Source organism: Anopheles nili, chromosome 3 (assembly GCF_943737925.1).
Source record: "Anopheles nili chromosome 3, idAnoNiliSN_F5_01, whole genome shotgun sequence".
Classification (NCBI taxonomy): domain Eukaryota; kingdom Metazoa; phylum Arthropoda; class Insecta; order Diptera; family Culicidae; genus Anopheles; species Anopheles nili.
This window is the reverse complement of record NC_071292.1, coordinates 14,784,503-14,810,267: the sequence shown is the minus strand read 5'-3', so window position 1 is coordinate 14,810,267 and position 25,765 is coordinate 14,784,503. Positions and strand designations below refer to the sequence as shown.

Genomic DNA, 25,765 nt, shown 5'->3' with positions numbered 1-25,765 from the left:
ATCTCGCTCCGGTTCGGCTCAAAAGCCGGTTCGGCTCAAAATCGGCGTCGCCAAAATCCACACAAACGCTGTTCATACGCGGTACCGTAATACCAGGAGACCATGCGTTGCGGTGGAAGCCTTGAACGCGTGTGAGATCGAGCGGCGCATCCGATCTCGTCCATCTCGCTCATCTGCCGCTTCGGCTCAAAATCGGCGTCGCCAAAATTATTCGCAATGGCGTTCGCAAGAGGTACCGTAATACCAGGCTACCATGCGTCGTGGTATTAGCTTCGACCACGTGGACGTGATTGAGCGGTACGTCCGATCATCTCTCTCTCTCTCTCTCTCTTGTTTCATCGGGATCCCACATTTCGCACGGGTTTTTATTGTTCCTTTCCGTTCTTTCGTTCTTTCACTCTCTCGTTCTGGTTGCTTTGCCGCTGCGGTGTTTCTTTCGCTGTTTTTCTTTCTAACCAAATGGAACGTGCTTGCGCGGTTTGTTGATTTTATTTTTTACCCATCTCCTTTGCCTCCGCCCACTCAGTGACCATCGGTGGGGCAGATTTTCCTCGAGTGCCCCATTCCAGCTGCTTGCCGAGAGAGGACCTTTGGAAAAGCCCTCGAACGTGATAGAGGCTTTTTATTATTTTTACGATAGTGGAGCTTTGGTGATGATCTTGCACAATTAACTGAAGTTCCATTACTGTGCCGATCAACCCCTCGCGCCCAATCGTGGGGGTTGTTTCCGGTAGAAAAGGGAAGGATGGGCGAGTGCGGGGTAGCGTGGAAGGCCAATGAGCCCAGGGCGATTGCCAACAGGGGCGAACAAGATAAAAGACGCACCTCTTTTTCGGATTTTTCGACACCTTCGAAAGGAAGGAAGAAAAGCCCGCGAGAAGGGGTTGGAAAACCGGCAGGCAGCGCGGAGGGAGGATAAGAGGTTTGATTTTGGGGTGGTGTTTGGCGATGGTGGTTATTAACCCTGGTGGTTACCTACCTCCGAGTGAACAGCTCCGGGCGGAATCCGTTCCCCAAATATTAGCACATAATCAATCATTCCGGTTTGCAGAAATTGGTGCGAAAAATAAACGCGAGCTAGAAGAGCTAGAGGGAGCAATAAAAACCAATCGACAGGTCGGTTGAATTGCAGCCTTTCCCGGGCGCCGGTTCTTTCGGTGTGTGTGAAAAATATGGCCGTAATTTAAATAAATATACAAAGAAGTAAACTTAAGGGGTAATTATAGCAATTTATTGGGCGCACTAATCTGCGCCAAACTCGCGCTCACTAGTGGCTATCTCACCGAGTGAGAGATGAGAGGTCCTTTCTCACCGGTGCATCGATGGTTGCTGCGATTGATTGCGGTGTCATTTCCCTTGACAGGTGCTAAAAGAGTTGCAATTTGTTTCCGATTCCGTTTTTACTTCCGTATAACCCTCTCTTTCTCTATCTTCTTTCACAATTTGCCTCACCCCACTTTCGAATCGCTAACCTGCGATCGCAATTGACCAACAAAAAAAAAGAAAGAACCAAATTACACAATGGCGGTTAGTAGTAAGGTTAGTAAGCGAAAAAAAATAGCAAATTCCCTCCAACGTACGCATTATTCACCGATTGTTCCGCGGTTCAAATTTTATACGCAAACCCACGTCGCCTGTTATCAACTGTTTCGACCCCTAAAGACGAGATCCTACCCCCAACAAACACACTCTTATACGGCAGGGGGCCGATATGAGCCACCGTGTAAAAGGGGAACCTTACGATAAAGCGAACGCAAGTAACAAACATCCAAACGAAACGATAAGTAAAATCAAACAAACATTTAATTAATTTCGAATGTTACTCGAAGCTTATCCAACGCATACGCACACACACACACAGAGACGTTCTTTTTTTAGCCTTTTTCTTTACTGTTTTTCCATGTGTCTCATTATCGGCTGGCTTCGGGCGTCGGCATATTCAAGTGTCCTGCCGCATCCCGTTAGAGATGGATGATACTTCGCTCGCGTTACGCTTATGTGTTATGTCTTCCATTTTTTTTGTATTTATTTATATTTATATATATATAGACTGGCTGTTTGATGTTTCGCTTTCCATGGCCCTACCACGAGAGGAAACGTTCTAGGGGTCAACTTTTGCTTCTTCGACTACTCGCGATATCGCGCTTCCTACGCCCTATTCCGCTATCCTTTCGCTCCGTTATCACTCGTTTTTAGTTTTACTTTCGCGTACTTTCCAACACGCACCCTTCTCCACTCTTCTCTGCTGGCTTAGCAGCGCGTTTCATCTCGATACCCCCGTGTTTCGTTTGAATTGTGTCCTTTTTTTCAATTCTTTTTTTTTCTCTTGCTTTCAACGCCCTCTCGTTCTCTCGCTATGGTTTTAGTCTTTTAGTATGTTAGTATTTTAGTATAACGCTCTCTTCCCGTTCTGCTGTATATGTGAGGTTTTGCTTTTACAGTTTTTTTTGTTGTTGCTTACATGCTGATTTCATTTTTTTTGCATTGAGGTTACCATTTTTTCAATCTCGCTTTCTCTCCGCACTTCTCCATTTGAATTTCTTTCGAAAATGTGTCCTTCGTCAATTCCGTGCATCTTTTGCACGACCAAAAGATCCAACAACTCCTAGAAAAGTGTATGCGTTCGTGTGTGTGTGTTTGAAAGGATGGGATGTGGAATGACTAGAAATCTTTCCCAATTAAAAAAGAAATCCCCCCCACGAAATTACGCCAGTCCAGATATTCAGCAACTTACGTAATACAAAGAAGACACAAAGGATCGCACCAACAATGGATTACTAATCGACGATCGTTCTAAGAAAACTGTTGCGATCGGAAAAATAGGGCGAGAATTGGGCAGGGGGCGATTAGGAGAGTTACAATAGACACACCACCAACATTTATGGACTACAATTCGCCCCTACACATGGAGAGAAAAAGATGAGCGCAACGAAGAAGATTCTCCCTCTCCTGGTAATTCCATTTTCCTTTACGCCCCATTAGCCCCCAAAACAGCCCCAACTCCTCTACCAGCCTATCACCTCGTGTGCGGAGGAAAAGACGAAAAACGTGTAGTTCGTCCCAAAAAAAAAAGGTCTCCCTTCCACAAAACAGAGGCACACGATCACGTACACACACACACGCGCGCGCGCGCGATCTCCGATCAATTTCACTTGCTTTCTCTTTCTCGTCACAGCAGGACACCGAATTCGTACGTGCGTATGTTCTTGATTTTTTTTCATCTGTTTCTCTCTCGTTTGCTTCTTTATTCTTCGTTTTAGCCACATTTTACACATCATTTAGGCAAAAAATAAACAAAATTTTAAGCTTACACAGTATTATCAATATTTTTTTATTATTATTTTCTCTCATACCGGCTGTCCTGGCTGTCCGCTTGTTCTTCCCATCTCTCTCTCTCTCTCTTTTTTTTCTGTGTCTAAGGTCGTCCTTCTGTAGATGCGCGTCCGTCCTCTTCGTGTCCTACAGTCTTTTCTCCTCTGTATGCTTCACACCCCATAGCGGGGAGTCCGTCAAACGTCGTGCATTAGTAGTATTTTCGTGTCACATGTTACGTCCTGGCATTGTTTTCGTTTTTTTTTTCAGCGCCTTTCTCTCCATATCTCGCTCTTACTCTCGTATCTGTTGTGCACTTCCGCTTCACGTGCGAGAGAGAAATCCGAACCTGCTGCTGGTGGCTGGTGGATGGTGGTAGTGGGTAGATGGTGGTGGTGGTGGTGGTGGTGGTGGGCGGCAATGATGATGATATCTAATGCTCTGCTCCTTTCTATTCCTTACGCTTCCCCTCGGATGTTCTTACAACATTCTTTCGCTTTTTCGTGCCTTCAAAAACACATCAACGAACAGACAGAGAGAGGGGGACCGGGGGGCGAGGTATGCACATTTACTCCTGCTTTTCCCGACTTCCTTAAGAACTCTTTTCCTTCTTCCCCGGGACAGGCGCCGAGTCGTTACGCAAACCAGAGGAATTTCCCAAAGCATTCTCTCCCTCCATCATGCATTGATAAATGTGTGTGGGAGTGTGTGTGTGTGTGTATATGCTTGCCAACCGGACGTGGTATGCGTACCAACGTAATCGGGAAAACTTATTCGCCGAGTCACGATAAAGGTTGGTGGTTCTATCCTTTCCACAATTTCCGATCGGCATAGTAACATAGCGAATATACCAGAGGGAAAGTGATGCCAAAGAGACACTCCAGCGGAGATGGGGTGGTGGTTGCAACGGTACGACTTTCCACCAACCAACCCGTTTCCCCGCCCCTCCTCCTCTTCCCTTCCCTCCCACATCCAGAAGCGAAAGACCGAGTGAGCAGGATGGCTTCCACAGCAGCATCTTCTGCTTTTCCTCTTATCTCTACAAGCCGGTCAAAGTTTGTGGCACATACACGCACCCACACACAAATACGCACACAAACAATACACCGAGAGCGTGTGTTCTTTCCTTTACGGTTTGCTCCACACAACAAACCCCCCGATGAAGTTTCCAAAAATTCCATTACCCCTTTGTTACCCATCCTCCCTCTTGCCGCTAGCAAATGCTTTCGATCTTTGTTTATATGTGTCTTCCTCTTCTTCTTCGCCTCACAATTTCTTTATTCATGTGTGTTTCTAGTGTTTAAATTATAAAAAAAAGCAGTATGAAAGTGTATGTTTCTCCTCTTTTCATGTTTCAACGTTCTTATTTTTTCTCTGTTTTTAATGCTCGTTTCATTATCTCTCTCTCTCTCTTTCCCTTTCTTTTTCCACTTAACCTGGGAGCTCTTTCTGCTCCTTATCTCATGCTTGTGTTTCTTTTGCTTTATCGATCGCTTCCCTCTTGTGGCCTCCTCACACGGTTTTTTTCTTAGCTCGTGCTCAAAGCCGGTCCCCCGGATGTGTTCTTACGCCACACAGAGGTTCCTTCTGCAACACCACAACCCCCGTCTACTCCCGTATCCCTTTTTTTCGGTTGCACACAATTTTGCTCCGGCACACGCGATGTGTCATTGTGTAGGGCTGGGCGCACACTTTTTTCACGTTTGCAACAACGCGACAAACAGACCACCCACCCCCCACACACATGCACACACGCGCGCGCAGGACTACAGGAGAGACGGAATGTGGATGGAAGGATGGGCGGCTGTGGCAGGATATGCGCGCGGCGCGAGTGTGCTATGGAAGAAGATTTTCTCGCGGACAATTCGCCGCACAGACACACACACGCGCGTACACACATAGACACACATAAACACAAGCCAGCACACAAACAAAACACACACACACGCGCGCACACGAATACCACCAGCGCCACACACACACACGCGCGCGCGCGCTCCTGCTCCAAGGTCCGAAATTAAGAGGCTGGTTGGTTTCCCAAACTTCCGATCTTTTCTCTGTTTTCTATTTACTTCCGCTCCATCACTCCTTCTTCTTCTTCTTCGGCAGGCTTCCACTCTCTCTACCACACCTCTCTCCCCCCTCCCCATCCACTCACAACCCCAGCCCTCCTCCCACCATTACTGTTGGATATCCCTCCCCCATTGCATAACTGCGCCTGCTGCTGCTGATGCTGCTGATGCTGCTACTGCTCTGCTCCTAAAGTTGTGTGTATGTATGTGTGTGTGTGTGTAGTTTTTCCTTCTAATAACCACAGGTAATTAGATAATCTCCCAGCTTTTCTACTATGGATGCCGCCTGCTGAGGCTGAACGGGTTCCTCGTAGATTGATACTATAACAGCTACATTCATTGCGAACACAACAACATCGTATCACGTGGGGGGCGGCACACAGGCAGACACACGCACATCATCATCATTATCATAGCCAAAATCATCCGCGTTTCGATGTTGTACAGGATGCACAGATGAAAGGGCGGGCACCGATCGACGATACGAGCAAAAAGGATCAGGAGGTGATGTGACGTGGCGTTGTTCCCACGCAGGATACAACAAGGGATGAACGAACGAACAAGGGGGGGAATCGGGAGGAACAGATAACACAACACACACAAACACACAACACAACATACACGAGGGGGTGGTGGGCGGCAAAGAGATGTCCAGAAGCAAATGGAAGAGAGAGAAAAAAGAAAAGAAAGGAAATCCGTTATGAGTAATGCAATTCGGAAATCTAGAGAGAACACGAACAAACACACAGCGAGAACGCGAACAGTTAGAATAATAAAGTAGCAGCAACAATATCGGGGGGAGGGGCGCGATCCATAAATAGAAGTGCAAGCCCCAAGCCAGCACCACTTCAACATTTCTAGCGGATTTCTATCACTCAATAATTATGCTTCTCGGGGGGAACGAACGCCAAGCCAGTGTGAAGCCAAATCTCGGCATGAAGAAAGAACGAACCGGTTGGGGAATGAACAAAACAAAAAAAGGTCAGGACCATATCCACGGGCTGGGGGGTTTGAGAACCTGAATCGCCATTCCTGAGGACTGCGACTACATCATCGCGTAAAATGAGGTGTAGCACTTAGCTTTCTTCATAGTTTTTCTGTTATTAAAAAAAGGAGTCACCGCTCAAAAGAATTTCTTGAAAAAATAAACAGGAAGAACGGGTTTTGTGAGCTGAAGATGTCACAAAGATCCACAGAGCTATCACTGAGGCCTGCTATCATTTCCATAAGGGATCGTTGGTTCGTGCAACGATTACAAAAAAGACCATCCCCTTTCTTCGCCTCCTTCTCTAATTTTCCAACAGTAAACACACCTTCACATTACACTTGGTGAGCAATTCTTTATCATCATGCGCGTTTTTGCGCCACATTCAAATCGTACGTCCGCGCTAGCCTATCATCACATACTTTGCGAGCGACATTCCACTGCACGTGCCCCATATCACTATCGTGCCCCTTTAGTGGAATGTTGCTCTCCAGATGGAAGGCCACGCCATACGCGATCCAAAACAGTAGCCGTGTGTTTGACAAATCTCCCACAGCAAACTGGAACATGAACGGTACGTGACAAATGCATCATGACACCGCGATGCCGTCACTCAAAGGTAGTAGAAAGAAAGCAAACTTCCTTGAACACTGCAGTCGACGAATGAAATAGCAGATGAAATACGCTAGCGTCTGCAACCGCCATATCGTCCGTGTATGACAAAAGGTCAGCTATTTTGTTACCAACACCATGTATGATGCCCAATCAACCGACAAACGGGAGAGGGCACAAAAATGGTGTTCCATCAACCGATATTCTTTATCACTCTTTGCTGCTCAGGGTGCTCCTCTTGTGGTGTGTATCGTTATGACCCTCTTGTTTCTGGGTCATTCGGATCCTCGATAAGAGCAATATCAAGCGTAGCCTAAAGATGCTGGTACAGCCCGCATCCGCCAGGACATTATGCTATTGTGGGGGGGGGGCGCGTAACAAATCCCTACAATCTCGACGAATGTTGCTGCTATTTGTTTGCTGCTCGGTCCTGTTTGGGAGCAGGATTTTCGATTTTGTTTTCCCACCCCCAATACTTACCCTGTTGGGTTTTCATACAATGCACGCCGGTTTTGCCGAGCTTGGCACGGATCACTCGGTCGGTACCGGAAAGGTATATGTAACGTTGGCCTGCTAGTGTCACACCACCGGATGTGAGCAGTTCAGTTTTGTCGAATCCCTGTACTATTTTGGCCACCTCCTCTTTCGACACCTGCAATAGCAGCAAAAAAAAGAAAGCGTTTAAATTCGGAACGGATTATTTAAAAAAAAAGTAGCCTGATTCCTAACCAGGTAGACGAAATATTTGAATTAATTAAAATACACACTCTTGGACATAGAGGAGAGCCGATGACGCTGATTGACGGATTTCAAGCGACAAACTAAAGAGGTGAGACGGCGGCGTCATCCCTTCCAAATGTCAGTGTCAATAAACCCACTTAAATCTGCTTGACCCACTTATTTTTTTGGCACTCGATTGCCTCGACAAACTGCATCGAGTCGGTTTCGTTTTCTTCACCCTCAAGGACAAAAACCTGGACCGGTGATCGATGAAAGTCTATAAACTGCTCCTATGTAGAGCAAATTTATCACACCATCTGTTTTAAAATGCATCTTCTACTAGTAAACCTTTTCAAACGCGTTGCGTAGACTCTTCTCTATCAGGGATGGTTTTTAGTGATGTCTTACCCGTTGGTTGAGTTAGACATAGTGACATAGGTTTAAAAATAGCTTTAAATTATTCCACCAAAAAGCATTAACACCACACGGGAGCAAATATTGTAGGACGAGATGTTCACGTTTCGAGGACAAGACTAATTAAGGTGCCTTAAATGTGTGACTGAACAACACCTCGAATCCATCACTCCTCTCATCTCAACGACCAACCTTGCACGCTTTGCACCCCATTAAATTTCCAACCCATATCTTAAGGAAGATCTAAAATGGCTGCTTAGAGACAGTCTCTTGCATTAAACTGTCCAGTGCTTCAGCACGAACATTAATCGATATCGTATCGCACACCGCCGAGCGCCCAAGAGCCGGAAGTGTGTACCTAACAAACCGTGATAAGCACCTTTTTAACCGGTAAAGCTTCAAACTGACGAGAAACGCAAGGAGAGATCATTGATTGGTCGGTTGGTTGAGTAACATACACTCTGCCGAGGTATCACCCTGCTCACGGAGGAACCGCACACATGTTTTGCGACGTCTCTCAACCGTTTGATGAACACGTGAAGGGAAAAGATAAACAAAGGCTTTTTTCCTGCGACAGCTCATAACACATTCCGGTTGGTTCCGCGATTCACAACCCATTAAATTATTGTTGTAAACCGCGCGAATAAAGCTCCTCTTAATCATCGCACGAAGGAGACGACCCTCGCTGTTAACACACGTTCGACTTGACGTTGCACACGAAAAACCATTTTCCGTTTTTCTGTGTCGCGGTGGTCGTGGTGAACAAGATTGAAGGTTTTTTTTTTGTAATTTTCTATATTTCCAACCATGGACGGAAGACAAAAATATGTGCGTGAAAGTAGACACAAGCAAAAGATTATTTTTAACCATGTCTCCCACGAACCGTTCCCATTTCACGCACATTTCATGCCTGCTCTAGAAGCGATCTGTCTCGCGTGGTGTGGTTTCGAAGGTTTTTATACTTTTTTAATGTCAACCCGGCATCAAAATACTCCCACACGAATGCACACAGTGTCGCATATTTATGAGGAAACTCTCGTAAAGTTAATAATAATGTCAAGAACTTGTAGAACGCTACCGAGTAACAGAAGTCCGAAAACATCATAAAAGACCGAAACTACAGGAATCACCGCCGTTGAAGGTAAGTGCCCTCACAAATGCCCATCGTCCTCTACACACACTCTCAGAAGCTAAAGCTGCAAGTCATTGTCCCTGGTAGAACTCGAGAGGATCGTATATTTGCCAGTTTCGCTTCAATTGCGTCCATTGTGAACTACAACGACACATTCGCTTCCCTAACAGCCAGCAAGCATATGGGAAGGCAAATGGAACTTTCTCTAAGACGAAATAAAGGCGTGATCATAGTCTTCTGGAGGTCATTCAAGGACAACATCCCCTCCACATGAGATGTAACAGTCTCGCGACCGCTCGCGCAATCATTCAAATGCGGTGAAATTTACTCAATCAAACACCCAAATCAAAGGCCACCACTTTGACTCGGACAACCGGACAAAGCCAGACAGGGGCCCGTTCGTCAGCAACTCAGGGGGGTCCGCAACAGGTTCATGATCCTTCGACCTACGAGAGGTTTCTCTCCTTCTTTCTGTGATCGTGTGTGCACACATGTGACCGACCGTGTGTAGCGAGTATTATACGTCCAGAGCCCTTGCGAATGCGACCCCTGATGGAGGGTAATAACTTTCACCTCATTCCACATTCGGGCAACGCATATATGTCGATGAATAGTAGCCCGATGGCGGACGAGAGGAGTTTGGACTTTTACTTTCTCATACGCCGCAGTTTACTCCCGGGCAGATATGGCTTTATGGCCCTACGATCCTGCAATACGCCGATGAATTGTGGTTCCTTTCGAAAACCGTGTTCCCCCTTAAAATAAAGATTCCTACATACAAGCGCGTGCCGCGTGGGTTTAAGACAAATGGCTGTACTGATAATGAATTGTGGCTCAATTAATTTTGTATCTTGGAACCAGAAGTTGCCTATTTCTTTGCTTTTTTTTTGACAAAAATAAAAATCTCTCCAATTTAAATTCCAACTTCGTTGGTGTTTGGGAGGCGGCTGTGAATGCTAGAATTCTTTAAAGAATTAATGTTCACGATTTAGTCCACCATCCATCCAAGCGCCGACCTACGGGAAGGGCTCGATCGCACTTTGATCTCCTCACGATCACAAACGGCCGTGGTTCGTAGCATTGGGACTGTGCACACTGCACCCGTAATTCAACATCTCCTATAAGGGTGTTCCATCTCCACACTCGCCACAACCCCACCACGAGAATCCACCAGCGCTCTCGGCGGTACACCTCATCCTCCGAGAAACGTCTATATTTAGGATTGTTTGTTTCGCTTCCCACCACCAACCGGCACTCTTCCCGCTAATGACCGCCAGAGGCCAGGGCTTAGGAATGGTGGTGGCACGCGGCTAAACCTAACCTACGCTAAGGCGGCACACAGCATCACAACCAAACCGAAACCTCCATCCCAACCAAGGCGATCTCGGAGACCTGCTCCGTGGGTTTGACAAAATAGGACTCAAGCAAGACACAAGCAGCAGCCAATTCCGAACAGCCAACGGATCAAACACAGCGTGGAGGAGACGAGAAGGCAACAACAACAAAAAATGGAGACCTCCACCGGCGACGGCATGTTCTGTGAATCATCGCCAACACCACCGTGCCACTCTCCACCGTCTGTCAAGCAGGAGTATTATATCGGGGCCACACGCTGCCCAAATCGGGCAATATCGCGCGCACTCGCACGGGCAACGAAACGTGCCCCTCAAGGGCCGCTTGCGCATGGGAGAGTGAGTGTTTAATTTTCTTACCATTTAAGTAGCTAAATTTTCTCCCCTCGAGTACGCGAACGGGTCCTTCGATGTGGACCTGCAGCTAGACTCCAGGAGCGTACACTTACGGTGTTGTGTACGAGATGCTCGCCTCTTGGATCGATAAAAAGGCAACATATTAAGCCTATTTATGGCGTTTGTACGGCCGGCCGACTGGCAAACGAGTATAGCTCCAAAGGCACGCGAAGGGAGAGAAGTACATGACTAACTCAGCACGGCCAACTGTATGCGAAAAGGTTTGCGTACCACACATCTTCCATCTACGCAACACCGAAATCCGGTTGCCTTACTTTCGATGACTCTCTCTCGGTTGGTGGAAAATCAGAATGCAAAAAAAGGAAGGTTTAAACCACGCGCACACGGATCTACTAAAATTAGAATCCCCCCCCATCGAAGGTGATGCGTTGCTGCTATTCTCCGCCATCATGTGTTCCAATGTTCCACTGTAAGCCCCGCTCGAATGGCACAAAATGCAGATCAAATTGTGTTGTGCTAAGCGAACTCTCACACGCGCACGCATCAGATTGTTGTGAAGGTCATCAGCACCAGTGGCGTGCGTGAAAAGCCGACTCTTTGTAGACAAATTCCTGCGCAAGCAAACCCCTCTACACGAAAAAAAACCCTGACGAGACACACCACCACTCGCTAGAAAGGGAATCGTGACGCCCGGTTTTGGGGTTGTTAGCATGCCAAAAATGGGATAATGATTCCTCCGAACGCACAGCTAAGCCTGAAGAAGAGACATTCCCCCAAACCCATGCAGACATTCCATTACAATTCTTCAACTTCACCCGGGCACATGGTGTAGACCACGATCGCCTCGTGAGTAACAGATCTCGCGGCTTTACCGTTAAGGACGATCACCCATGCGTTAAAATTGACCCACCATCAACGGGTGTTTCTCCCATTGGTTGAGCAACCAATTGAAGGGGCTCTAGATTTTCTAGATCCTTTTCTCTAATTCGCGGGTAATTTCACCAAATTCCAAGGTGTACTATTTATACACCGAGGTTAGGTAATCCACCGTTGGTTCTAAAACTCTCACTGCCTCTTTTCCGTAACCTTCACACAAACAAATGAATACCGGATTGTTCGCCAGGATCTACTATACTCCTCCTTTCACTAAAGGTAATCGACATCCACCATAGACAGAGAATAAAAAGCCAATTGGTGAGCGCAAAAAAGAAACATTCGGTTGGAATTAAAAACATGCACCTAAAACAGTCTCTGAAACATACACATCGCACGCTAAAATTACCCCCCGCATTCGAGAAAAAGCAACCGGTATCGAACCTTGCGCGAATGCTGGCTGAGCACAGCCGCAAAAGGAGTAGAAGGAGGCTTTACATTTCGCGTGCCACGGTGCGTTTGAATTTCAGCGGGCCACTCTGGGGCTACCCTCCTCGTGAGCAAATTGGAGCGTAACGCGAAAGGCTGAGCAAAAAGAAAACCGGGCAGCTTCATCATATCATATTGCTTCCCCTATCGCCTTCGACGGGGTGGCGGGCTTTCGCCAAACGGAAATGATACACGCTGGCAGACTCCAAAAACACTGCTGGCGGTCGCGAGAGATGAATTCGTAACCTCGCCCCGATGGCTGAACGCGCACGCACCCACGCCACGTGGACCCAAACCACCATATCGTGGACGTTCCGGGCAATTAAGTTCGATTTGCTTGCCCACCGCCCTGTGGCTGTGGTCTTTTTGCGGGCTGTCAAACCACCACACACCCTCCTTCTCCCCGGGAGAGCGGCTGGGGAACCGGGTGAATCTGCCCGCGGATCGTTTGAGGGCGAGATCATATACTTCACTTTCGCAATCATTGACCTCCTCGCTTTTAAAAGAGTGAACACAGCCAGCGAACCAGCAAAAAAAAGTGGAAGGACTTTCTCTGTCTGTCTCTATTTTTTCTACTCTACATCTTTCTTTTGCTCTTTGTGGCTTTTCTTTGGTGGCATTTTGGGGGCATCCGCCTATCTTTGCGTTTTCGTAAAAAGTTTATTTGCCGAAATGCCGACACCACCGGTTTCCACGCCGCTCCTCTTGGATTTCGATCTCGTGGGGTTCAGTTAAAGAGGAGATATTTTTATTTCTCTTCTCTCTTTCGCTACCCTACCCTACGATCTGCGCGCCCGTACAACACTTCCGCTTGAAATGCGCGCTCTGATCTTTCAACTTTCCCCCTTCCCGATAGTGTATCAAAGGCTCAGCCCAAAACCTGACAACACATTAATGAGTGCCGGGTGAAAAGCGACCGAAATTCCAGCACAACGAGAGAGTGTCGGGTTGCCCCCGTGTTTGGTTCGGTGGTTTGCTTGCATTAAACACGAATGAAATGAGTCAATTGGAGCGCGCGCTGACGGCAATTCGAAGGAGTGTTATACGGAAGAAAAATAAATATAAATCCTACCGCCTTCTGTCAGCTTTTTCCAGGGGGGTTTCATTGCGAATGAAAGCCACAAACTCACACACAAGCGCTTTATGCTAGCCTTGCACACTCCACCGCATCCAGCGGGCTTTGCAGGTTATTATTTTGTATTAATTTTTAAAAACCTCCACACTCGGCCGAGTTTCAGTAACGCGCGCGCGCGAGAGAACAAGAAAAGGAAGCACCCATCAACAAGAAGGCGCATGCTACCGTTCAACCCTTAAAGCGGCGATCCACCACACCACCTTTCGCTTAGGTAAACACCCCCACCCATCAACCGATTCCGCCACCGTCTGGGCGTGCACAAAGCGGTCTTGTGCAAAAACAAAAGCCACAACCTCCCTTCGCTAGTAGGTAAATGGCGATTATTACGTGACTCTACCCATCGCCACTCGGACGCTGCAGCGCGGGCGCACGCATGACAAAGAAAACGCTGGCAGAAGAGAGCCGGTCGTTTTCCAGCATTTAATCAATTATCACATCATTAGCGCTCAACCTCCAGGCTTCACTTCCAAGCCCAGCCACAACATCATCCTTTTGCAACCCTTCTGGGCACGAAGGGTGCGCGCACATCAACACACGTTGCGCGCCACCGGGCGTAGTTTGGAGCCCATTTTTCCGAATCATTAGCGCAAGAATGATCCGCTCAACGAGCTTAATGGCACTTCTCTGCCTGGTGGTAGTTAGCGAAGAAAAAAAATCAGCAGCAAGAATCTGGCAAAAGAAACACCTTCGCCCACCTTACTTGCCTATTCCTTTCGACTAATCAACCGGACAAGAGCACTATCCAACGACCAAGAAGGGGGGTTGGAAAATTGCCGCCCCATGGCTTGACTACAGGTGATGGAGAAAAGAACAGACACAGGAGGAATGCAGCAGACCGAGATTTCTGTCTGCCAGCTGTCTTTGGAATCTGTGGTAAGCCGGATTCACCAGACCGGATGGAAAAACTGACTGTTTCATGTTTCAGAGGCTGCTACTAACCGAAGCACCATGATACAATTGATATCTCATGCAACAAATAGCGTTGTCTCACTGGTTTCCCAATATATAACCGAGTGAGACGATGAATAACACACTAATTCTGAGGATCAACGATGACGGTAAAATCCTGTACAAAAAAAGTGTGAAAATAAGAAAACCGCTTCCTGAATCATGAGATATAAGCGGTTCTCATCAGCTATGCTGCAAGCGAGTCATCGACTACAGTTGATTACTCGGCGATGACTAACGCGGAGCAACTAAACACCCATCATCTCTTTCTCGAACCATTACGTCATTTTTACGTCGGCCGGATTTGAACACGGCACACGCCATTTCTAGACTCACCGCAATCCGGCTTAGATTGGCATTCGATAGGTCCCCCCCGGCAAGATTACATCGATCGAGGGCAATCACACGGGCGTCATTCCCCTACACGGACGCGATGTAAGACCATTCTAAGAATAATCGTGTGCGCTCTGAAATTAACCCTCAAACGGTGACGATTCACAAAAAATAGATCCGCGCCGATCAATGACCGCTTGTAAAGCGAAGCCGCCAACTATTGGGGGTTGTTTGCTCTTATCACACCACCCTCACTGGTATTTTTGAAAAGGGAATTTCAGAAGGGCTTTCCTCGTACAGAAAATCAATCACGTACAGGACGGGGATGTTTCTAATGGAAAATGCAGATCATATTATCCCATGAGACGTCTGGTGGTGAGCCAATTCCCACATAACTCACTAATTGCTTTTAAATATGCGTCCAAGAAAGGAAGAACTTCTTCCCGCCGATCGACCTACATTGCATGCCTCATAACTTGTGCTTAGACAAGGGCTTTTCTCCCCGATTTTAGCAGCTTGTAGACTAAAAGGTACGTGAACAAGAATCGGTTGCCAACAGAACTGCAATTCTCCTATCGCAAAATATGATCATGTGTTTGTGACCCAGCTCAAGCATGTTTAGAGACACCGTAAAAGTCTCGACCGCGACAAAGGGCGTTATCTATTACTCTCTTCAACCCCATCGCGCTGCACACATTCTCTCTCATGCATTCACAAACAAAACCAAACGCAACGCGAAGGTGAAAACACGTTTTACAACACAACCACTACCGCCGCGCGCTAACCCTTTATCTTCGCTGCTAAAGCCTTATTGCTGCAGGGCGCGGTCTGAAACATGACCATGTGGGACCAGAGCAAAGCAAAACGTTCTCTCGTTCTCCCTGGGAAGGTGTACCTTTAGGTGACACACGCTTGATCCACGGGCGGCACACCGCATCACTCCGGAAACACCGGTTCTACCAGTTCCACGAGGACGGGTGATATGGAGAGACGTACCAAAGGAGCAAAGGTAGGAATGGATCGACAACAGTGCAAGGGCACAGGGCCGTTGACGAGACGAACGCACAAGTCTCGTCGGAAAAACGTGCGCGTCCGGTTGTCGATGTTCGAGCAATTTTTAGCCCGCGACGACGAACAGACAGAGGAAGGACGTGAATCGTTTTCGCGATTTCGCCGCCGTTCGCTTTATTTCCCTCCACGACGGAAAAGAACGTGGAATGTTCGATAGGAGAGACAGCTTAATGATGGAAGCGAAGCACTGGTTTTGCGATACGCAGTTTAAAAATATCTTATTCCGTAGCGATAAAGCGAAACCGATAAGATGGTATCATTTTTCTTCATTATTGATAATATTTTTTTCAGCTCCCATGAATGTTTAGACACATGACATCATTTTAATTTTCCCGCAAACTCAGGTTTATCAACTACGTTTTGTGTTATTTTCCTCATTTTCTGATGAAAGATCTCGAACGATATTGGTTTCTTGAAATTGTCTTCTTCCCACGAAAATCACGCCCAAGGTCAAAGCCGACTGTCTCCCCTAAACTTCCTTTCTTTCCTCATCAAGGACTTGCAATCGCAGCAGTGTGAATTGCCATCCAGACAGCGGTCACCCGCCACTTGCTCTCGGGGAGCAATTTGCTGTTCCCGGCTAAAAACACAAACCGGTCACGGTGAAGTCGCGATCGGCTCGCGTGAACAAACAAAACAATTCGCAACACCCCGAAGGAGTGACGGGGAGATCGCCTGGGAGGTCTAGGAGTGGTGTCACCGTCATATTCCATCAACTGAACCTAGTAAAAGCTGGTGGAAGGTGAGTGCTGAAGTGCCCCCTTCCCGTTGTAATTATTCAAACATCTATGCATACCGCATTATTAATCAACGTGATCGTGATCATCATCATCAGCACGCGTTAATAGTGCCATGTCGTTCTCGGGCAACCCCGTTTTCCTCCGCTGTGCCTTCTGGAGGGTAATCAATATTCTTGAACTGCCATCCTCATATCTTTATTAAAATGGCATACACGCTCAACTGCTTCCTTTGCTGTCGCTCTTGGGCATGTTTCTTTTCCTATCCGTCAAGGTGAACAACAAGTGCCGATGCGCATGCAGAACTGAGGGCAGATTTTGGTCGTTTACATTGAATTCAAAAAATTGATTGCAGTAGACCTGATATGTGACGAGAATAGGTTAGCAAGTTTCACCTTCACGAAACAAACTGACGCTAATTGTGCAACGACGTCTGCATGTCATTCCTAACATATCCTAAATTTCTTCAGATCTATCGCATCAAACCAGTTAACACGTGTATCTCAATCGAAACGGCATAATGCGTTGGTCGCTTGAATGATCTCAACATTCCTGTTAGCACACACTGGACAGCAAACAATTAGCAGTTGGATCTGCATTTACAAGTTCATCCACATCTACAAAACCTGTCCTCAACGCACACATCGCTCGAGGTTCTACCAAGAGAAGTAACCAGGGAGGGAAACTAGTGGCAACATTTGATACACCATCTCATGAATGCACTTGTTACGACTCATTGGCCTATTGCACATGCAGTATGTCAAGCTCACAATTACCAGCTCTCGGTCACTTAAATACGACAGTCGTGTTTACGCTGGCAGTTCCTATCCTCATCATATATCTGGCTAGAGGCTTCGAATTTCTCCATCATCACACTTTGCCTCGGAAAACTAACGAACCCCGCGCGGAGAACTATCTACTGTAGAGCTCGTGCAATTGTGTTCTCATTATTGTCACACAGCTGACAACAAATGCGGGCCTGCCGAGAACGGACCTTTCAATAATCCCTCTGCTGTCTGGTTATTCGACCCAGACTTGTTGGCTTCCATTCGGGAAAGAAACGGGCAGACACAAACTGTTCGAGCACCGATGACCTTGGTCAAGGGTAATTGGATTGCTGGCCCTTTTGCTTCCGTCCTTTCCACGAAACCAATTACATAGGAACCGCGAGAAGGAGAGAAGTGCGCTGGATGAACCTTCCTAACGTTTTTTTAGACAGTCTCTGGAATCGATAGTTTGACAGCAGTGTAGTCCAGTAATCACCTTGACAGACGGAACCCTGTCTAACGCAACGTAGAGAGGACCTGTCGCGGTCATGGCCATTCCCCACCATTTTTGAACTAGACAAAGCCTCAACCCAAACCACGCTTACATCGGGGGGAAACCCCAGAACCGAAAGTCGAGTGCACTACGCACAGTTCGCTTCCTGAGCTGGCAGCACGGGTGTTAAATCGAGGAGAACACCTTCAAAACCGCGACCTTCACCTACTCTACCCGACTGGCGCGTCAGCCATATGGGTTTTGTTTCGATGCCCGAGCGTTCCCCGCGGGGTGCAGGATTGCAATAATGTGTGCCATGAACACGCTGACCTGCTTTAGAGGCCGCACCATTCGATCCTCCGACAAGTCGAGTCCGTCAAGCCGTCGTCGATTGTTAATTCTTTTACGACCAACGGCCGTGGATACTTCCCCCCACGGGAGGATTACGGCTACGAGCATTCTGGGAATAGATCGCATGCGAACGGTGACGAAAACTTGACAACCGCATAAAGTCACTGATATCACGCTTGGTGAAAATAAAATGTGTGCTTTTTGTCGATGCTTTGTGTCTTCTAGACCATCGCTGCAATTGGGAGCAATAAAAACGTGACACATTAACCATTAAAGCCTATCTTTTGGGGGGGTTTCTGTCACTTCGATGAGATACAATTGTAATGGAAGAAACATACCACATGGATTAATATATGTGGTTATTTATTATCACTTTCAACAACGCCCAAATTGTGTTTTCTGTTACTTAAAAAGACATCGCTTGCTGCGCTGGTTAAAGGCTTTCCACAACGATGATGTACGACGGAGGAAATATATATATACACATCCTCATCCATAAACCATTAACGAAAAGGAGAAAGAAATATTACCCCTAAAAAGGCACCCCAACGAAATCCGACAAAACCGGATTCATTCGGTAGTTGAAATATTTATGAGCCCTTTCTCCCCACCCAAAACACCCCAGCAGCGTGTCAGATAAAACGGGCGAATCGATTTGAAAAAAAGTCTTTCCCCTTTCGAGAGATCTTGACATTCTCACTAACGGCTCTCGAATGACCGAGAAGAAATCGTCGAAAATTTTGGAGACACCAACAACCTTTGGACTTGGTTGGCAACAGCAGGGAGATATAATGTCGCGCACGTATCGCCAATCGCTGCTTTTCGATGGCTTTTTTGTATTGCTTTCTTATGTGTTCGGTAAGTTGCAACGCACTGAGAACTGCGTCAACTTTCTCTTTCCCTTTCTTCATTTCATTCGCTACGGGTAGCACCGGCTACATCGATCGAGCCGCGCGCATCCTGCAGACGGAAGCGCCGGGATAAGGGTGACTACCCTGCGCTACGAGCCATCCGAAAGCGACGTTGCGACAAGTTCCGGTTTGGATCTAAGAGCTGCAGACTGTGGAGCTCGTGGCGCCATCAGACTGGGCACGTCTCGGACGAGAAGAGCCGAAAAAAAAACTGACGTAGGATTGTGCTCCTATTTGAATGGACACACTCAACGGGGCATCATTTTCGACACTATTCAAAAACTGTTGGTCTCTAGAGAGCAAACATGAGTCATCCCCGAACAATGTGCTGCCCTAAAACGGTAGCACACACTAATTCATTCTTCCATTAAAAACGTAAATATTATTTCAACAAGCAAATTTCTTTACCTCCATCAGGCGAAGCCACAGCCATAGTAATATACACTAACCGGGACGGGAACCATCAACATTGACTTCTCCCTGTACCCTTTATCAATGTTGTGTATTAGCAAATGGCCATCCAGCAAAGTGCAAATATTTCTTTTTCTCCCTAGTGAGCTCTCACATATTTTCCCCCCATATTCTACTACTAATACTCCATAACGAAGCACTTCACGCCACTGTGGCACCCAAGCTGTCGTCCGTATGGCTGGTTTATATGTACAACACGCTACACAATGCACCGTATGCGCTTTTGAGCAGCGTACGATTATCAGGGATGGTAGAAAATGAACGGAAGGCGTCGTCGATATGCGCCGCGTCAGCATTCACCATTTCCGGTTCGACTTCTAGCGGTGTTTGCCCGTTCGTACTGTGTTCGCTTTTTGACAGACCGAGCAGGTTTGGTTAAGAGTTTTATGCTACACCATTCGCTCGTTTCGAAAAGTTCAACTCATTTCCCGCATTTCAACGTGGCTTGGTTTGTGTTCTTTTCGTACAGCATTGCCGGTTTGCGGTCTACCAAGCCATAATATGCCTAACAAAGTCGGAAATCGATTTCTCAGCCTACACACGCTCGCTACACTTTTTGTTCAGTTTTACTACTTTTCATAGTGTTTTTTTTTTCTCTTATACTTCGTGGGTGAAGTAGATAAGAACCGGTAGATATTATGCTGAAGTGTGCGTGTGGAGAGAAGCGTTTACTTTATTTAGAGTTGTAGTAAGAACACTACATTCATATTTTATCGAACTGTTCAACCGTCTTCGCTATCGAGGGAAACGCTGAAGCAAAGAAGAGGTACTGTGGCAGGAAGAGTTTTCTCGCCAACAAAACTTCAACAGCAAATAAAACATACGGAGCAAAAGACCAAGAACACTCGAGCCATAGAAGTTAACAGGGAATGGAAATGCCACAAAGGAAAGAGAGAGTATCCCACCATTGTCGAGCATTTTGGAGGAAGAAACGAGAAAAAACGTGAGAATTAAGTATGGTAAGGAAAGGATGGAACCACAAAGAGCACCCAAGAGGAGGAAATAAATTTGCTTACCATATGTTAAAACTCATTTAATCGCGCAAATAGATACTTTGCCAAGGCGTACGAATGGGAAGGAACTACGCGAGGAAAACACACGAAAAAGGGAGCGAGGGCAACGAACACACCCTTCGCTTCTTCCCGGGATGTTTCATTCATCACTTTCGATCCGTTGATCTGCGCACTCATAAACCCATTTTTTTATCTGCCTCACAGCAGCAAGCACCGGAGAGCATTCGGGGCACACTTTTGGGGCATAATGAACGATTAATGCAAGGAGCACAGCAACGTACCACGATGATGCGCCATGTGTACCCAAAAACGGCTCATACGAAGCGCGTTTTATGCTTTTCCCTTTTCTTTCGACCCGAATTTACATCATTGAGATGCAAATACTTCTTAACATGGGCAAAACGAGCCCGGCTAACCCCTGAAAAGACCCCGTTGCCTTATAAACAGCTTCCTCCTAGCATAAATATAAGATGCTCCCTTTGCTAATCCTCCCTTCCAAAGTCATCACCTACAAACATCCTCCAACCGTTTTCCTCCGTCCTTTTTACATGTTGGGCATTTACAAGCCTAAAGCGACAGTGTGCGGAATAGCAGAATAATGAATTTAAGTATTTTATCACCCTTAATGTGTTGCGTTTTTCATGTTCTGCAACACACAAAAAAATCCTATTTTCCTCTTTTTCCAATCAAGATAGAAAAAACCCCAATAACAACACTTCGTTAAATCTGGAAACCCAAACGAAATATTCGGTTATTCATGAATCCACAGTAACTGTCGCAGTAACAGAGGACCCACCGTAAAAAATATTATATACGAGCTATTCCGATTATGTAACAATTTTTTCTCACATGACAATTTCTTCATATGAATGACATCCTATTGTAGGATATTCAAGATCGGATTATAAGCCGTCACTTCATTGTTTACAATCGACAATGCAACACATATAAAACAAACGAAATCTAAGTAACTATTGTTGCTGTCTATTTTAAACTTGTCTAAAACCGATCCTTATCACTTCCAACTTGTACATCGTTAACATCCGCTCTTTATTATATTGCATTAGAAATTGATTCCCAAAGCCAACTTTTTCCTCCACGCATTCTCATAACGCTTTCCTCCCTTCTCCAAATATAACGGAATTGTCTAGTGAATCATTTTTTAACAGCTTAACGGCCCCGAATAGGAGAAACAAACCCGCAATAGAGGTGTTCGTTTGAGCGTACCACCCCCCTCATTTGAAAATAATAAATACGATTTCGAATTCCATCAAAAAAAGGCCGTGCAAGGAAAGTTCCAATGGTACGTCGTTTCCGTCGTAGTGAAAAACTCAAGATACCACACGCCTGCCGTGGTCGGGTCGAAAAATAATCAAAATCCTTTCCCTAGGATTTGTTTGATAACGCTATCTTGTCTCGCGCTGCTTTATACTTGGGCTCCCTCGCCAGCCCTTTACATAGGTATTTTTTCAAAGGTATCGACAGCACAAAGCCACCCTATACCTTCCGATAACGAGCAGCAATAAGTTAAAATCGCTGTCCAATGGGCCAAACGAACAACGAAACCATTGAGATGACTCACGCTTCGTCCGAGACAGCGACGAGCGTCTCATTTTCTCAACCACTACAAGGAGCAGGCGGCGGGTGATGAACAACACCCGAAACTACCCCATGACGTGTGCAAGGGCAATATGACGGGGTGCCATATGCACAACGCAAGGGCGCATATGCAAAGGAAAGGGTGAAACATACCCCTGCCTTAACCTGCACGCGCAAAAATATGCAAATAATCGGCAGACGACAAGTCACGAGAAACGCGAGACGTAAAGCAGTTGGAAGTGCAGACAAAGGACAACAATGTTGCACACAGGAGCAAGCAGAGGACAGAGCCTGCAGTCGCGACGCCACCGCCTCGAGTCTTCACCCCCAACATCTGGGGTAGGATAGTTTGCAAAAAGGGCAAAATCTAAATAGACAACATGTCCCTTCCGGCATGCCTTGCACACTTTTATCTAGCCCTTTCGAGAGCAGCGTTGGGGGGAGCCAAAGGGGCTTTCGCAACAATTTTCAACCGATAAGATAAACGCGTATTTTTCGCGCACCGGCATAAGTGCGCCGTTGCAGATTGGCTGCCGGGCCATGTGAGTGAGGACTTACTAAGGCTCGACAAAGCGCATGGCATATGCAGGGGCGGAAGCGAGGTACGTGAGAAAACGTTGCACTCTATGAAAAATCGGTTCTCTATCCCCACCCACCCATCCACCTTCTCCTCGGTTTCATCCTTGACGGGGGCAAACCACCGACGTTCTTCGCAATCGAATTTGATCAATCCTAACTTTTCGCAGACTCACTCTCTCTCTCTCTCTCTCTCTCTGCCTCTCTCTTTCTCGTTTCACTGTGGTTTTACGAAACCCATCCATCCATCGACGGGGCGCTAAACCAAATATACACGCGAACCGGTTTAAAATTCGCCGGCATTTTTATGCCTCTTCTTGGTCATGTTTTTCTTGTTCCCCAACAGCGGCGCGCGTACGGTAGCGAAACGAACGAAACGCGAAAAAAAGGAGAACCGCAGAGCCTGGGTGTGTGCGTGTGCGCCAGTGTTGGGGCCTTGCGGAACAGTTTGCGTGAAATGATCGCTTCGATATCCTCTCCACGGGCCCACCCCAAGCCGCCAAACCTCCCCCATAAGCCCCATCAAAAGGGCAGCGACAGTGCGCAACACCCCATCATCGTCGGCAGTGCGAGATAGTGTGCTTGCGTGCGAGATAGAAGTGTTCAAAAACCGCTGCAACCCGGCATGCGTCATTCTCACTGCACGCGGGAGTGAGCAGTTGGAAGTACACTTTGCACAGGCACGAAACAAGCTTTATGCATCTTTCGACCCTAAATGCTGAATGTCCTTTCGAAAAATACACAAATTTTGTACTTTCAGCAGGCAGGAGAATTAAAAAAAAACCTCATCGTTCAACCCACGGTAATGCATGAGCGAAAAAGAGAGAAAAAAGGGGCGAGTGCGTGCGAGAGCGAATAATTCACACATCTTTCACCGGGTGCGCCATTTTGAAAATCCGTGTGGTGAGCCGGCAAAGTTGGTTCTTCTTCGCAGTCGTGCATCATGGGGTTGCATTTATCTCTTCCGATTTTCTACACACGTTGCACATGTTTCTCGACCAGGTGCGGGAAAGCTACGACACAATTGAGCGTAGAAACCAGCACGAGGCAAGATATTTCAAGTCTATAGACACGACGATGAGGAGATCTTTTCCCCCAAAAAGGTACATTATATGTGGCCGGCGAAAGGCGTGATTTATTTTTGCAAACACTGTACTGTCCGTCAGCTATCTGGCCTGAACGAGGCATAATAACGGTAATTGCCAATTTGCGCGACGCACAACCCGCGAATGGCACCCCAAAATCGCCCAATTCGCCGCATCATCATCAGCAGCAGCAGCAACGGCCGGGTCACACCCTTGCCTTGGTGAGCAAAACGCCGACGTCGGAGAGCGTGAGCACGGCAAGTTCACTTGAAATTTTCACTCTCACCGTGGACGCGCGTTCTCCCTTCGGTCGCTCACAACGCACTTTGGAGAAATACGCTCTCTCGCTCGCTCGCTTTCGCCCGCGATCGGACACTTTATCGAACATCGCCGGCTCGCTCGCTCTTGCGTGATTCCAAAAAATGAAACGGTTCAATCTGCCCTCGCGCTCCTCTCACCCTGCGCGTTCGGGCTCGTCACACCCAGGGGAGAACCATTTATTGCAAACGAGACCGGGCCAGCATGGCTCTTGGAAGAAAATGTTAGGAAAAAAAAGCCGGTACCACCTTTCCGTTCCCACAGCATGCTTTCCCATGGCGCTTTCGAGAACAAATCGTTCGCACTATATAAAAATGCAATCATGTACATATCACGACCTAACAAATCACCCCTCTTGCACGGTGCACTTTTTCACGAGCAGAAAAAAGGATCACATTTTCCCCGCCCCTTCCAGCACACACACACACACATATATACACTTACCTCGAAGCCTTCCGATTTGGCCCAAACGCCACCATCGTGACCGGCGATGGCTGCCTTCGACACGCACTGCGAAGCGAGAAGCTGATTGTCGACGTAATCCTGCCAGCTCATTCTGTATGTTTTATATTACTCGCTTTTACGTGTGCAAAAGATGCTGCTGCGACTGGTGCTGCTGCTGCTGCTTCCGGTTGCCGGCGCTCTTCAGTATCCGGTTAACTCCTTTTTCAATCTAGCTTCGCGCTACTTTGGATTCTCTATTGCCTTGGAACAGACAGAGAGAGAGAAGCAGCAAGAGGATGCACCACCACCGCGGGGTCGACGGGAGGGAGAAGAAAAGAGACACGGAAACGGGGAAACGGACAATTAAACTCCTGTTGACAGCTTCTCGATCTGAAAAAGGATGCGAAGGTGGTGGCGGGTGCCTTGCGCCAGGACCCACGCAGCACACGCATGTAAAGCCGGCACCACACACAACCCCAAATCGCCACTACGGCCACGGCGACGGCAATGGCGAGAAGCGGTGCAGCAGGAAAATCTCCTTCGTCGCTCTACTTTTACAAAAAAAACGGTCTGTGTTTCACCACCACGCTGGCTTCGATAGGACTTTGCTCACACTTCGCCACTTTGTGGGTTTCAAGTTCAATTTCGCTCTATTCACAGGCATGAAAAATTCCCCCACCCTTAGCGACGCTTCAATTGCACACTCACCGCTCGCGTTATGGGAGAAGGCAAAAAATCGAGGGTTTTATAACCTAAAAATCCGTCAACCTTTCTCAGCGCACACCCGGGAGCCAGGAAACGACTGTCCGCTCGACACGACAAGGATCTCTACTATGGCTTCGAAGTGTCCTCCGCCGTCGGCTAGCTTTTTCGATTGAAATTTTCTGTGGTGGCTACACTGCGCGTTTGCTAGACAAAAAAGTGAACGCTCGAAAAAAATCTTCGTCACTGTCACAGTGACAGCTTGGAAAATTGACCAAGGTTATGCTAGATACTCGTTTTTTGAAAAAATATTTTCAGTATTTTTTTAAGAACTGTTTGTTCTGATTGCGAGATATTACAATAAAGCGAAAAACATTGGATAAGAGCTGTTATGAAAAATTTACAAATTACGAATTGAACGAGGGTAACATGGGAATAAGAAAGAACCTTCTACATAATTGTTATTTTAATTTGAACACAATTTGTTCATACG

At 47.0% G+C, this 25,765-nt stretch overlaps 1 protein-coding gene across 4 annotated transcripts; it reads right to left on the bottom strand.

The window, feature by feature from the left end:
• Nucleotides 1–1,556: 1,556 nt before the first annotated feature.
• Nucleotides 1,557–25,419, bottom strand: LOC128726641 (profilin). Of its 4 annotated transcripts, none has more exons than XM_053820458.1 (4): nt 25,279–25,419; nt 24,571–24,831; nt 7,462–7,633; nt 1,557–5,714 (listed from the first exon to the last, which is right to left on the bottom strand). In XM_053820458.1, exons 2-4 carry the CDS (start codon nt 24,679–24,681, stop codon nt 5,617–5,619), a joined length of 381 nt encoding a protein of 126 aa, XP_053676433.1. In that variant the 5' UTR covers nt 24,682–24,831; nt 25,279–25,419; the 3' UTR covers nt 1,557–5,616. The 4 variants fall into 4 exon arrangements, with proteins under 4 accessions (XP_053676433.1, XP_053676435.1, XP_053676434.1 ...); XM_053820460.1 differs by having other exon boundaries at nt 25,339–25,407; XM_053820459.1 differs by having other exon boundaries at nt 24,571–24,824; nt 25,279–25,380.
• Between the last annotated feature and the right edge of the window lie 346 nt (nt 25,420–25,765).